A 14,442-nucleotide genomic window follows, 5' to 3' on the forward strand; every position below is an offset into this window, starting at 1 on the left:
AAGGAAGAGCGGAGTTCTGTTCTATGTGTGTTTCCAAGTGGATTTGGATGTAGAGCATTAGAGCGGGACCCTAAGTTCAGCTGATGTGAAGGGGGTTTACTGTTAAAAAAAAAAAAAAAATCCCTAAATTATCATTCAAATTCCTGTGCACACACAAAATTGCCTTGATTGTTACCACTAACTGATCATAGGAAAAAAAATGGGGTTAGACAGCATTCTGTTCCAAATTGCAAGATTGATTAATTAAAAGGGTGTTTTTGTGTCAGTTAAAGTTTTAGCAGAATTTTTAGGAGATCATTGTACTGATTTGTGATCAAGTGTTCAAAAACAGTCTGTGAGTCTGAGCCATGTGGTGAGCAATAAAGTGAAGAGGGGTATTTTAGTCTGGATGAGCTGGGAGGAAGAGAGGTATTATATGATGAGATGTTCTTGTAGTTTGTGTGTTTGTATGGCTTTTTGTTTTTGATGTGCTGTCTCCTTTCCTTACCTAATAGCATCATTAAAGCTGAACTTACACTTGGTGAAATCTGTATGATCCAGTAAAATAGACTTGGGTGAGAGGTACAGTGTTCTCTGTTGAAGTCATAGACCGAGGGAGCAGCTTTGCCTCTTCCCATGATGTCTTGCAGACTTTGTGATGGGAGGAATTTACCAGGAATGTCACCAACAAGACTACTGGGAACTCTGAACATCCTGCGGGTCCTGAAGCTTTTGGACATCAAGATTAGCAATGTACATATTGTAATGAGTGGCACATACAGCTTGTAAGTCAGTTTACGAAGGCACAAGGAAGTATAATTAATCCTTTCGGTTTTCTTGCCAGCATGTCTTTCACTATTAATAAAATAGGAGCATAAGTCACTGTTACTTCATTAGCAGCATGCCCAGAACTGGAAGATGTACGTTAAACTTGTCTGGGGAGGTAATCATAGTGGAGCAGGCTGGGCTGTGCTGCCTCTCTGATGCAGAGTATTAGTTAGATGTGCTCTCACGTGTTTTAGTCACAATGGACAACTACTCTGGAGATGTAATGTGTGTTTGCAGTTAACTGGGAAAAACTTATGTGGGTTAGAGGTTAAGGGCTAGCGTTTTACAGGAATTTGATATAATAGAACCTAATGTATAGCTAAACTAAAATAATATTTCCAATGCAACCACTGGAGTAAAGACTCATAATTAAATCAGTAATAGCTGCAATTTTTTTAAACATTCAGAGTAGGGTTTAAAAGCTTTTCTCTTAGTTCTGCTTGAAAAGTTAGAGACTGTTTCAGTGGCATTAATGTAAAAATAAAAACAGTTGATGATGCAGAGAAATTGAATGTTTTGGGAGAACTATGGAAAACAACATCTGCTTCTGCCACAGTTGTTCTCTGTTACTTATCATCATTTCCATCACTGGCTTCACTTGTTGCAGGTCTTAGCAGTTTCAAGAATCTGCCTTTAGCCTTAGTTTTCCTAATCATTTGCTTTCTTGTACCTTCTAACACCAACCTCATCTGCTTCTGCTTCTCTGACTTTTTATGTGAAATAGCAGACAAGATGTACTTTCCTACTCTTTTCTAGCAAAGGTTCTGAAAAGGACCTTACCCTGTATTTACAAAGGTGCATTGGACTTTATTTCCTGTTCCCGCAGCATTCAGAATAACTCTTTGTTCCATTGTGAAGATTAAGGGCAGTGTTTGATTAAAAAAAAATTAATGAAGTGCCTAACAGAGCTATTACTCATTTTGAAAACCAGTTGCTGTGGTTGCCATAGTAATAACAAGCCCTCTGTTAAAGCTATTTTCTATATGTACTGCCTGTATTATAACATGCTGTTGGGGGAGCTGGAGTTCTTTGCATCTAGGCTTTTGAAAGAATCTTCCAGCTTTGTATAGTTAAAATATCCAAGGAATTTATGTTATAGGAACATAGAACATGTAAATCTAGTTTATCATATCTATCATGGAGTTGCTCATGCAGGCCATCACTTCATGTAGCCATTTATAGTAACTTCAATGAAGTAACAGCTGTATCAAAAATGAATAATGCATACATAGAAATTTTGAACTCCTTTAATATTTCTTATTTTTTATTCATTTGTAATGGATAGAATGATGAACTTGTAGTTCCAAGAAAAATACTTGTAGACTTGGTTGTTTGCCCTCATGTGTTTTAGGTGTAGTGGGTAATAACTCCAGTAATTGCTTGTACAGCTGAAGGCTGGTAAACTAATGTTATGTTTTCTTTGTAAAATGCTCCATGAAATATTTATGAAATATGAGAAGTCTTTAAATCTAAATGTATTAAAAGTGTACTGTCCTGAGATTTCTCTTAGAACAATTGATTTAAACTTTTTCTTCCTCAGAGATAGGAAATGTATATATAAATGTATTGTAGTAAACCAGATAAAACAATTTTGTTCTGAAATTAAATTAATCATATTAATTTGAAGCATTTTCACACCACATTATCCCATCATAAGATATCCTAACTCAACAACATTTCTGTGAAAAGTAACTGCTGTCTCCTGAGCAGAAGAGATGGTTGGCTAGTGCAAGCAAATTGAGATACTTTTCGTCTAAAATCTATGGGGATTTATAAATATTTTTGTACTCATTGGTCACAGAATTATATCAAATAATGAGGCAGCTGAAAGACAGAGTAACAGCTGGGGTTTAAAGTGTTTCTTCAGAAAGTATCCTTTCAGTTTTGGACAGAGTTCATAGACAGGGTTTTACAAAACTGTTTTTGGATCTGCCTAATTTCAGCTTGTTCATTGCTCACAGTTTTAACACATGATCATGTCTGTGATTAGAATTTATACAAATGCTCATTTTCAAAATAATAGTTCTGGAAGTTTAAGAAAATATTAATTGTATTGAAACAAGAATATTTTTGCAGTACTATCTTGATTGAAAATGTGTCTGATTCATAGGTGCTACTAAAACTTTTGTAGAAAGTCTGTGCTTGGGAACATGCTCAACAGCACACAGCTAGGATGTCTAATTCCTTGGGAAATCTACAAGGGGAAGGAGATACTCTAATGACAATTCATTGAAGTTATGCTTTGACTAGAGAATGTAACATTTCAGCCAGTGACAAATTGTTTAATAATTAATTATTTAATAACGATCAAGTTTCAAATATAAATACAAGCACATTTCCTTGCTATTCTCAGCATCTTGGTTGAGGATGGATTTTTTCTGGCACCTCAGTTTAAAATCTTGCTAACTATGAGGTAGACATATATAGTCAAGTATGTTTTTACAAGACAGCAGTTTCTGAGTTTGCAATTTTGTCACCTGTGAAGCTGTCTTCTATGCAATAGAAGTTAATAAACTTACTGTGTGGTTGGAGTCTATTTGTACCCTACACAGCCGAAATGTGGTACCTTTCGCAGTTTCCCCTAATTTCATTCTTTCCTGTTTGCCTTTATTGAAAATGAAATTTAACAGTCTAATAGCCACGGTCTAAATTTGGGGGGACCTTCATTGAAGGTAACTGCTTTTTATCATCTTAATATTGTTTGGCTTATGATTTTAGGTGTCAGTGGACCACCTTTCCTATGAAAACAGGCTGAGAGAGTTGGGATTGTTCAGCCTGGACAAGAGAAGGCTCTGGGGAGACGTTGTTGCGGCCTTTAAATACTTAAAGGGTGCTTATAAAAAAGATGGGGACAGATTTTTTGTCAGAGTCTGTTTTGATATGACAAGGGGTATTAGTTTTAATCTGAAAGAGAGTAGCTTCAGACTAGATATAAGGAAGAAATTTTTTACAGTGAAGATGGTGAAACACTGGAACAGGTTGCCCAAAGAAGTTGTGAATGTCCCATCCCTGGAAACATTCTGGGTCAGGGTCTTGGACGAACCTGATCTAGTTGAATATGTCCCTGCCAATTGCAGGGGTGTTAAGCTAGATGGCCTTTAAAGGTCCCTTCGAACCCAAACTATTCTGTGAACTCGGTATTTTAATTCTGATATATAAATGCGAGAATGATTTCATTCCAGCTCTTTTTTTTTTTTTTTTTTTTATTTAAGACCCTAGCATCTCAAGGTAACCTGAGAACTGGAATGCAAGTATTTCAATTATGTGCTGTTATTTGATTTTTAGGAACTTACCTGTTGAGTCATTTGTAAGAACAAAGCCCATCTTCAGGACAGTAATAGAGATGCTGTAGAATTTATTTATGTATGTCTAATAATATGCACATGTAATTACTGTATTTTAACAGCAGTATTATAATTTAGCTTCACTGACAGTCTTTTATGTATTTCTAAAATGGTACTCTTATGTATATGCTTCAATTTTTTTTACCTCTCTTATCACCAGAAGAATTTTTTATTTTATGCTGTAGTAGTGTAGATTAAGTCTTCTAGGAGTGACTTTTGTCCTGCTGTTGTAATTGTTGTTGGAAAGGGCAGGGTTCTTTGTTTTCTTTACTCTTGGTGTTGCACCGTCAGAGGAAAGCATAATGTGAATTGCTGCTTTAGCAATAGCGACATGGGAGGGTCAGACTCTGTGCTTTTGGGGTTTGCTACTACACCTGATAAGAACTCTTGCATAGCCCCTTTGAGTTTTACTGTGTGCTCTTTGTCACTGGCAAAATACTAGTTGAGTTCACTGTAGTGAAAAGTTAGGGCCAGAATTTTATATGATTTTTTGGGTTAGTCTGAGATCCTGGAATTTTGGAAGACTGTGATATAGGACAGCAGCCAGTGTGAAGAAATAGAATTATCACATACCTGGGGCTAATGGTTTGTGATGGAGTTGACTTAACTCTCAGATGTGCAATCATCTGTCTAACAGTTTCTGTCCTGAAAGCAATTACTGTACCACTTATGAAAGCAAAACCAGAAACAGAAGCCTTGAGAAGGTTTAGAAGGATGGCATAACAACAGAGCAGAGGAGGTTATTAAATACAATAGAAGGTTATTAAATACAATCCAAAAGGTAAAGTTCTGTGTCAAATAAGGAGAGCAGAGCGGAACGTGAATCCTGTTAGGCCAAATGAACAGAAGCATTTCTAAAAGAGAGTTTGAGAAACAACTTAGTAACATACAAAAACTAGCTTTAAGTGGTTTTTCTCAAGTATATTGGGAGAAGGAACATTGCCAAACATTTTGTAGGCCCAGCAGACAATCTAGGTATAAAAAGAGCTCCCAGAGAGGGTAAGACAGGGGCAAAGCAACATAAATAATTATTTGTGTTCTGCGTGGAAAATGCAGGGATGTATTCACTGCCAAATCCTACATTATAGATAAATAGAGGATCGGTTTCAGATAAGTGTTATATTGTAAAAAAAAGATGATTTGTCCTTGGTTTTTACTTCCATGTCCAGTGCTGAGATTTCCTCCCAGAAGGAGTGGTCCTTTGGAACCCAGTCCCGTAGGATATGTGTGTTATTTTTCAGAATTAGATGATAACCCAAGCTATCCCTAATTAAAGGAAATGTATGTTCATTGCAGAATAGCATCAGGAGTGGAGGGAAAATAAGCTCTGTTCCACTTTGTTTGTGTATTTCCTATCTTTGGCCTTAAATGAGTTACTTAAAAGTAAGTGGAATTTTTGTACTGGATGATTTGGGATGGTTGTCACTCATTTAATTACATGCTTCACATTTCTGATTGTGACAGTAAATTTGCGTATTTTCCTGTTTTGTACTTTTTTTTTTCTTTACGTGGGCTGTTTATAGAGGTTGGTACCTGTGTTTGGGCATGGATTCCTATTGAGTTGAGTTAAGGGTTGAGGAAAAAAAAGGAAAGGTGAAAGATCAGAGTTCGATGGGGATAGAGTTGAGAATGGACAATTGATGTTACTAGAAAATAATAAAAATAGTTGCTGAGTTGCAATTTATTTTCTATTTTCTGCATATACTAATTACTGTTTGTAAACAGTATGGTTGTGTGTAAAGGTAGCCAAAACTTGAAACTTGAGCAAAATGATTGTGTAAGGAAGTAATAAACTAATGCACAAGATGCGGATTCCATTTGGCCCAGGCACAAATAGATTAGATCCAGTAAAACATATTTGTTCATAAATACTGCACAAGGAGGAGTAGAGGAGGAAGATGCACAGCTGGAGATTTTGCTTTTGAAAGCTTTGGGCTTTCATTGGTATTAAACCAGCTGGAGCTAACTATCATGGTGGAAGGGAAATACATATATAATTTGTAGATTGTTTAGTTAAGGCGGATATTACATCTTTTTTAAAATTGTTTTTGTTCATAAACTATACAAAATACCCTTTCTATACTCTTGTTCATATTACATGTTTACTTTCCCTTTACATTTTCTGACCAATTCCTGCCTTTTTGGCTTTTAGAAGAATATAACCAGTGGTACTGTTACTTACGATGTAGTGCTTGGTATCGTGGGGATTTACTTGGCATCAAATCATGTGGAATTGAAACTTGTTGCAGAAGTGGTAGAGGCTGCAAGCCAATACTGAAGCTGCTCGGAGGCTGAGCAAACTCCCTGGGGTGTGGAGAACTATGGTAGGTGATGTGAGAAATTGCTGTATGTAACAAACCACAGTGTGAGAAGCTGACACAAGTTGTAGATAGCACCCTATGGTGTTCCTGGATTTCACAAGTAGTAAAGGGGGAATTGTGTGAGAAATGCCCAAACAGTACCATTGCATGGAGAGGAGCACTGGGGACACTTAGGGAAGTGTGGTGTTACAAGATCAATGGTGCCTGATAATCGTTTCAGAAATACCGAATTTGGGTATAGCAGTCGCAAAGCTGGAACCATGAAGGGAAGAAATAATTTGAGTGGTTTGTTAAATGGGGGCAGAGAAAAGGAAGTAGAAGTGTGCTGGAAAAAGAAGGTCAAAAAATGGGAAACAAGGTTAAGTTGTGTGACCAGGTGCTGTCTGGGGTCCCTGTTGGGCAGCTTGTGCATGATCATCACAGCTGAAGTCCGATAATAAATTGTTTCAGTTGCTTATTGCATTTTTTCCCATTCAGTCCTTGTGTTTGCAGTGACAGCATACTCATGATCAAAGTGCATTTGTTGTGCCAGCCTGTAACTTTTTGAATTTATCTCTTAATCAGTGTTTATAGTCTGTACAAGTTCTGCTTTCATTGTTTCTTTGAGACTTTGATTCACACTGAACTCTAGTAGTGTCATATTTTGCTAATGTTACTTATCCTTTGGTCATTTCTTATTCTCCAATGCCTCTCAACTCCTTGTGATGAAGGATAAGGGAGAAATTTATTGTGATACTCCGACATTTCTTGGGGTTATGTGTATAAGCATGCTTTTGTGCTTTCTCCATCCAGGCATATTTAGTATGCAGAAGTACTGTGAACTTTTTAATGTTTTTTGAAAGCATATCCTGCTGCTCCTTATTTTGTGTAGACTTTAATAATATTGCAACTGCTTTACCTGCTTTGATACACTGTATTCCTTTCATATGTATCTCGAAAATACTTGGAAGAATAATACAATACATTTATGTAGTAAGTTGCCAAGTGAGACAATATAAGGCATGTATACCAAAAAGTAATGCTGAGAAATACTCCAGAAAGTTACCTTATCACACTCAGTACCTATTACCACAGGTGTCCCTATGGATAGCAGTTATCCAGTATTTTATTAATTCATTAGGATTGCCCTGTATGTGTAATTTCACTGGATTTTCTAAGAAGATGTGATCATTGTTGTAAACAGCTTTGTGCTAATTTGAATATACCTGTGTATATAAATCGGTAGTAGTTTCCTCACTTCTCATGAAACTCTCGTGTTTTAATAGACGAGTTGCGAAAATTGAGTTGGTCTGGCATTCCCAAACGTGTTCGTCCAATTGCATGGAAGCTTCTTTCAGTAAGTCGTATTTTTTTTTATTCTTCCTCTGCATTTAGTAGTAATAGCTTTTTCAAGCATTGCAAATGATTTTGCATGAATTGTAATCAATCAGCGATGGTTGAAAACATGTCCTGTGCTGAATTGTAATGGAAGTTATGTTCTTTTACTCAGTTTCAAGATTAATCTATCAAATTGATAGGAGGGGGATGAGAAGTAGTAGTAAATCATGTCAGCTGTGTATCTTTATTTTTCAGCCTGGCTTTCTATGAAAGAAAGGCTTGTGATAACAGTAGCCTCTTTCAACCAGTTTTGATGGACTGGTGGAGAGTCTAAAGACAAGTATATTCTTAATAGTTTTCTTGAAAATAGACACAACAGTAGGGGAAGCAAAGACTATTGGCATCCTACAAAAGGCTTCATTCTGACTTCACATTAAAATAACTACAAGAAAGGATTAGCACTGTAGTGAGGAGAAGCTGTGATAGGATCTATAGGGTTTTTTTGGCTGATTTTTCCATAGTGCTTTAAGATGAGCAACTCTGAACCACTGTTGTGTCAATGGCTCTCCTGATGTCAGACCTGTGAGTTAGTCAGAGAGACAATCTCATTAAAAAGCTAATCACGTTTTTGTAGTGTGAGTTTTTGGCTGGCTGAGCACTCTAAACTTTTCCCAATGGCCAGAGGATTTTGCGGTGGCTGTAGCTTTAAGAGTAGGTTGACTGAAGTACCGTGGAGCAGAACACAGAGGTGTTTGAGTTGGGCATCAGAGAGAAGCTTGTGGGATCTGTGACAGAACAGGCTTTTTGTCAAATTGGTGTTTGCACTGTGTTTAAAAAGGTTCTTCTGCAAAAATACAGTGTATTCTTCATAGAAATATTTTTCATGTCAATCTTTTCAGCTATAGTGCTTGTGATGACAAACAGTTACGCATTTTAGCTGTTGTTTGTCTGCCTGTGGTTGGGAAAAGGTTTATGAGGATGTTTGTATTAAAAAGAAGCAGAACTCTTGTGATGCCTACTCTCCAGAGGCTATGAACGACACTTTCTCAGCAAATCTTCATGCATTTAAGAACTGTTTAAAATTTGAATTATACACACACCAGTTTAACACTATTGAATTTTTCAGAGAGTAGACTTAAATAGCTTTGCTTTTTATAGAATAATTCCGTAGGGAATGCAAAGTATTTACTTCAGATTGACACTGATTTCCAGTGACTGAAAGAATCTCTCTTGCTGATGAGTTCTACTAAATTTGCAGCTTAGTTCCTTCTAATGCTAAATGCAGATGCAGCTTAATGGTGGATATTCAAATATGCTGCTGTAATTGAAATTAAACATGGAGCTTACAATTTACTTCAGTTCTGTTTCCAAAGTTATCTGTGATTTTGGTAGTAAAAAAAGCATTTTTTTCTGTTGAAGTTTAGGATGTCTGATTTAAAATACTCAAAGCAAGAAAAAAATAAGGCTAACTCAAATGTGACTTTGAAACACAGTAAGCTAAAGCATAAGCATTTCTTGAGTTCTGAATCAGAAGACTGACACTGGGGTTTAGAGAGTTGGAATTATGCAAATTATAAAAATATAAAGGGAGCTGACTCCTCTTGCTTTCTAGTGAGAGCATGGGCTTTCCAAGAGCTTTAACTTAATTCCATAAGTTGATTTTAGTTTAATATTCCTGGTCTAGAAAAATGCCTAAGTGTAGCATTCTCCTGTTGCTTTAACCAACTCCGGGATCTATTTCAGTTCAATTCTTAACTTTATCTTGCCATAACCTCTGCAAAAAACCTGCTTTCAGATTACTTTTTTTATACTTTAGCAATTAAGTGGATTTTTTTTTTTATTAAGAGATGTATGAAACTATGGCTTTTTTCTTGTTTGTTTGTTTTTTTCTACCTCCAAATGGCAATATTTTGAAATCCTGCCGTGATTTCTTATCTCCTATGTAGTCCTCATTTACTACATTTTAGAAACCCAGAGATGAGTCATTTAGTTATCATTACTTCTCTATACTATAAGAGGCAGCATTTTCTTTCAGTTTTTCAGTTTTTTCACTTCAGAAAAGTACTTTCAGTTTTTGTGGTCAGAAGCTCCACCATGCTTTTTTCTGATGGTAACCTAATGGTGACTTACTGTTAATATATATCCCGTGTAAGGGAGAGTAATGGTAATCCCTGGAAGTGTTTAAAGCCAGGGTGGATGGAGCTTTGAGCAATCTGGTCTAGTGGAAGAGGGGTTGGAACTAGGTGGTCTTTAAGGACCCTTCCAACACAAACCACCAGGAGCTCCTGGGATACAAGTGTTCCTAACAATCAAGTGATATTTTGATTAAAGATGAGTTGCAATACTGAAAAAACAACCAGAAAACTGAAGAAACCAATGTATAGTTATAGTTTTAGTATGTTTGTTTCAAAAGGATTCAAAAGTCTTACTTAAAAAGCCCAAACTTAATTTTTGCAGGGAACAGAGTACGCTTGGTAGTATCTGAGGCAAATGATGATTGTCTTGTTTGTAAAATCAGCATGTAAATTGGAATTTTAAAAATAAGATTTAGGAAAATGATCAGTTGAGATATTTATTACATAGTTAGCAGGTTAATAATATTATCAAGTGTTTGATGAAGACAGTTTTTCAAAGGGAAAGCATTTGAAAATAATATTATACTCTGTTGATATTATGCATGTCTACTGATAACAGTATATAAAAAAATTACACAATTTATTTTTAAAATGTAGCAAAAAATTTAAAAACACTGTACCTAAACAGCAAGAAGAACTATGCAGGCTCTCTTCTCTTTTGAATAACAAAACTAAAGATATGTTTGCAAAAGCCTTTGGAGGAAATTAATGAATAAATGGATTAAACTCTCCCCCAGTTTATTTGCTGCTGATACGTTGCAAGCCTTCCCAACTTTTAAAAATAAAACCTAATTTGTAAAGTGAACAGGAAACACGACGTGTCGAATTGAAAGATTAGTTCAGTCTTCGAAGCTGAATAATGGCAAAAAGACTTGCTGAGAAAGTATTGGTGTCCTTCAAACAATCACATTTGATCTCACAAATGAATTAGTTTTTAATGCAACCAACCAAGATATCCTACAGGGAAAAAACCACAACTGTTGAGAATAAATGGGCTGCAGAATTCAATATTTAATACAAAACACTGGGAGAGGATATTAAATGTCAGACAAAGTCTTTAGGCAAAAGCGAAGCTGGTGGGATTTAAAGTGCCTGGAATAAGACACAAGTCAGTATATCTTAAAGGAATTCATTTTGCCAAAGCAAGTACCTCTTAAGGTATCTGGAATGTAATATGGCTTGTACTTATTCTGTTGTCATTATAAACTAAGTAATTAAAGTATACAGGAATAGCATTTTCAATGATTTTGATATAGAATCATAGAATTGTATAGGTTGGAAAGGACCTTTAAGGTCATGTAGTCCAATCATAAACCCAGCACTGCCAAGTCCACCATTAAACCATGTCCCTAAGGGCCACATCTATATGTCTTTTAAATACCTCCAGGGACGGTGACTCAGCCACTTCCTCAGGCAGCCTCTTCCAATACTTGATAATTCTTTCCATGAAGAAGTTTTTCCTAGTATTGAATCTAAGCCTCCCTTGCTAATGTATGTAATTCCTACTTGAAGGCAACTGAGTTAATACACATTGTTTAAAAATTTAATAAAATTGCTCCAGTACTGGCCACATAGAAATTGAGGAACTCACATGGTATTAAATTTACCTGAACTTATTTATTTAAGTTTTTCTCCTTGAAAGTCAACATCATCTTAGTATTTCTGATGAGAAATTGCATTTTATAACAACAACAAAAAAAAGCAGCTGTTTTTATAAGGTATTTGTGTCTGGATTTTTGTACAATTTGGAATGATTAGGAAGATAATTTAGTAAAGTATTATTTAGATTTGTGTAGGAGTACATGGCACTACATCAGTTTATTAGATCTCCTGTCACATGTAATCAAATGCCAGCAGTGCTTTTTGTAAGGCAGAGAGTAATATCCTTCTCATTTTGGTGTTTTTTCAGGGCTATCTTCCTGCAAATGTGGACCGAAGAGAAAGCACTTTACAAAGAAAACGCAAAGAGTATTTTGCATTTGTTGAACAATACTATGATTCCAGAAATGATGAAAACCACCAAGATACCTACAGACAGGTAGAACATCTATTGAACTGACTTTTATCTACAGAACATTTGCTAAAGGACTTAAAGATTATTTTTGAGCTTTGCTATTGTTTTCTCTGTGTCTTTAGTCTTACCCAATAGACAACTCTCTAATAATTTTCCTAAATTTTGGAAGCAAAAACGTGAAGTTGTTTTGTTCTGAAATTCGAAATAGTGGATTTTGAATAGTCAGCTTTAGTGTTGCCATGGCTTTCTGTTTAAGAATAGTTGTATTTTCAAATCTTTCATCTCCTGCTCAGATCCTCTTTCAAATGAGTGAAGACGGACAGGGAAGGTACAACAGTGACTGTTTCTTACTGGCTCCATGCTTCTGCTTGAGAAGTTGAAACTGTATATAATACGCAATAAACAGGGGTGTCAAACTTTCATGCCCACCCAGATAAGCAGATTTTCTTCAAGTTTTGTATTGAAATGAGTAGTTTGTAACACTAACTATAGACTAAGCAATGATACTTTAGCCTTCCTTGGGACAGAAAAAGCTAAGATCTTCCTTTCAGCTTCAAGACTAATCTTTAGTAGCAAGAAGTATATAGCGTTAATAACATAAGGTACTTGTGAATGGAACCCAAAATCATCACTTGAACACTCTGTTGCATAAAACTCCTTTGTGAAGTTTGGAATAGAAGTTTAAGAAATACTGGTATTTTGTGCTCTCTTCTTGACTGTCAAATACATTAAAATAGGTGCTAAAAATCTGTTTTTATCTTTGAACAATTGGACTTGATGATCTTGCAGATCTTTTCCAACCTAAATGATTATATGACAGTGGCAGTTGAGTATGACTTTATAGAAGCAATATTATGTATTTACTCATAATTATGCTGAGGTAATGAGTATTGCCAATATGATTATAATTTGCAAATAATTAAAATGTGATACAAAGATCCTAGAGTGTAAATACAAATATATATGTTTTTAAATTTTGCTTCATTGAAAGATTAACTTAAAAGAATTGGCTGTATGTTTTGAAGTACAGTAAAAATCCATGTTATCCCAAAAGTAATGATACAATGGGACTACAACTAATAGTGTAAACAAATAGAATTATTTAAAGTATTATGTTGTTTAGAAAGTGTGCTGTTGGTTCCTTTTACAGTATTCTTCTTTGTCTAATTAGATCCACATAGATATCCCACGCATGAGTCCTGAAGTTTTAAGACTTCAGCCCAAAGTAACAGAGGTAAGAATGATGTATTTTCTTTTTGAGAAAACATTTTATTAATGAATCTGATATCACAGTTTAATTAATAATTCTTTTGATTGCACTTGCTATTTTGACTTCAGAACTAGCTTAAAGAAGTAAAAAAAAACGAGGATATATAATTAGAGGCTAAGAATAGCAGTGTAAGTATGAGTAATAAAAGCAAAGGCACCTCATTAATTTCCTGTATTGAATCTGTCAGTTTTTATTGTGGTCTTGTGCCATTGAGGAGTTTTTTTTCCCTTTTTTACCTTTTTATATATTTTGTTAATTCTGTGTTTTTTAAGTAAGCCAGAGCATAGTCCTGTGGTTCCATGTATTTGTCAAAATCACTTAAGGTCTGGAAGTTCTTAGAGTGTTCCACGTGGGAAATTCTCTATTTTGAGTTTGTAGCACAACTGGTTTGAGTGCCTTATCTGATTTTGCTTCCTTGTAAGTTTTGTATGTTGAGTACACTATTTAAATTGTTTTACTACTGTTGTAATAATATAATTAATGTAAATATATAATAATGTGATTAAATATGTAATTAATGATAAATATATTAATCAAATTATATTGTTGGGTAATCAAATCTCATGGGGTCTTTTCATTTTAAAGTATATAGGTCATAAATAGCATAGATGGTGTGGGTTATCCTCTTTTAATTATTTTGTTTAATTCTTCAATTTATTCTCCTTTCTAATGGTTCTAGTTAGACCTTCAAATGTACTTCCATGTGCTCCCGTTCATAGCATTATAGATCCAATTAGAACATCATCTGATAGTTCATTATGAGAACTTAAATGCAGAACTAGCTTTCACTTGGTTTTCCATTGTTGCAATTATTTGTTTAATGGCAGTGCTCTTGAACATGTTGGATAAATTGGTTTGAAGAAATAGCCTAGTGCAGCATTTAAAAAAAAATACTATAAATATAGGGCTTTCCACCTGCTTTCTATGTAGTGGGGTTTTACCTGGGCTGTTGTAGGGATGAATCGAGGAGTAGTGTAAGTAAAATCAGGGAACAAGAAGGAAACAATACAAGTAAGAAATAAACTATTAAAGAAATGAATTAGATCAGTGGGCTGTTGGGAGGGTGGGCTTGCATCTGTCTTTTACTCTCTGTCTGATTTTAACCAAACCCAGCTTGCTTGATGCCAATGTACAAAAGATGCTGAAAGGGTCATAGCACCCAATTTCTCCCTGGTTTCTTTCTCTTGCTTTCTGGGTTTCTGGAGACCTCCCATAGCACCAGTGAATCCCTCAG

At 35.3% G+C, this 14,442-nt stretch overlaps 1 protein-coding gene across 1 annotated transcript in view; it reads left to right on the plus strand.

Moving 5' to 3' along the window:
* TBC1D22A (TBC1 domain family member 22A) overlaps positions 1-14,442 on the plus strand; it is a 141,928-nt gene that overhangs the window by 12,683 nt on the left and 114,803 nt on the right. The window contains exons 5-7 of the mRNA XM_068995461.1: positions 7,738-7,808; positions 11,834-11,962; positions 13,110-13,172. Of these exons, the coding sequence (XP_068851562.1) occupies positions 7,738-7,808; positions 11,834-11,962; positions 13,110-13,172 (263 nt within the window). The remainder of the gene's footprint in view (positions 1-7,737; positions 7,809-11,833; positions 11,963-13,109; positions 13,173-14,442) is intronic.

This window comes from Aphelocoma coerulescens, chromosome 1A (assembly GCF_041296385.1).
Source record: "Aphelocoma coerulescens isolate FSJ_1873_10779 chromosome 1A, UR_Acoe_1.0, whole genome shotgun sequence".
NCBI classification, from domain to species: domain Eukaryota; kingdom Metazoa; phylum Chordata; class Aves; order Passeriformes; family Corvidae; genus Aphelocoma; species Aphelocoma coerulescens.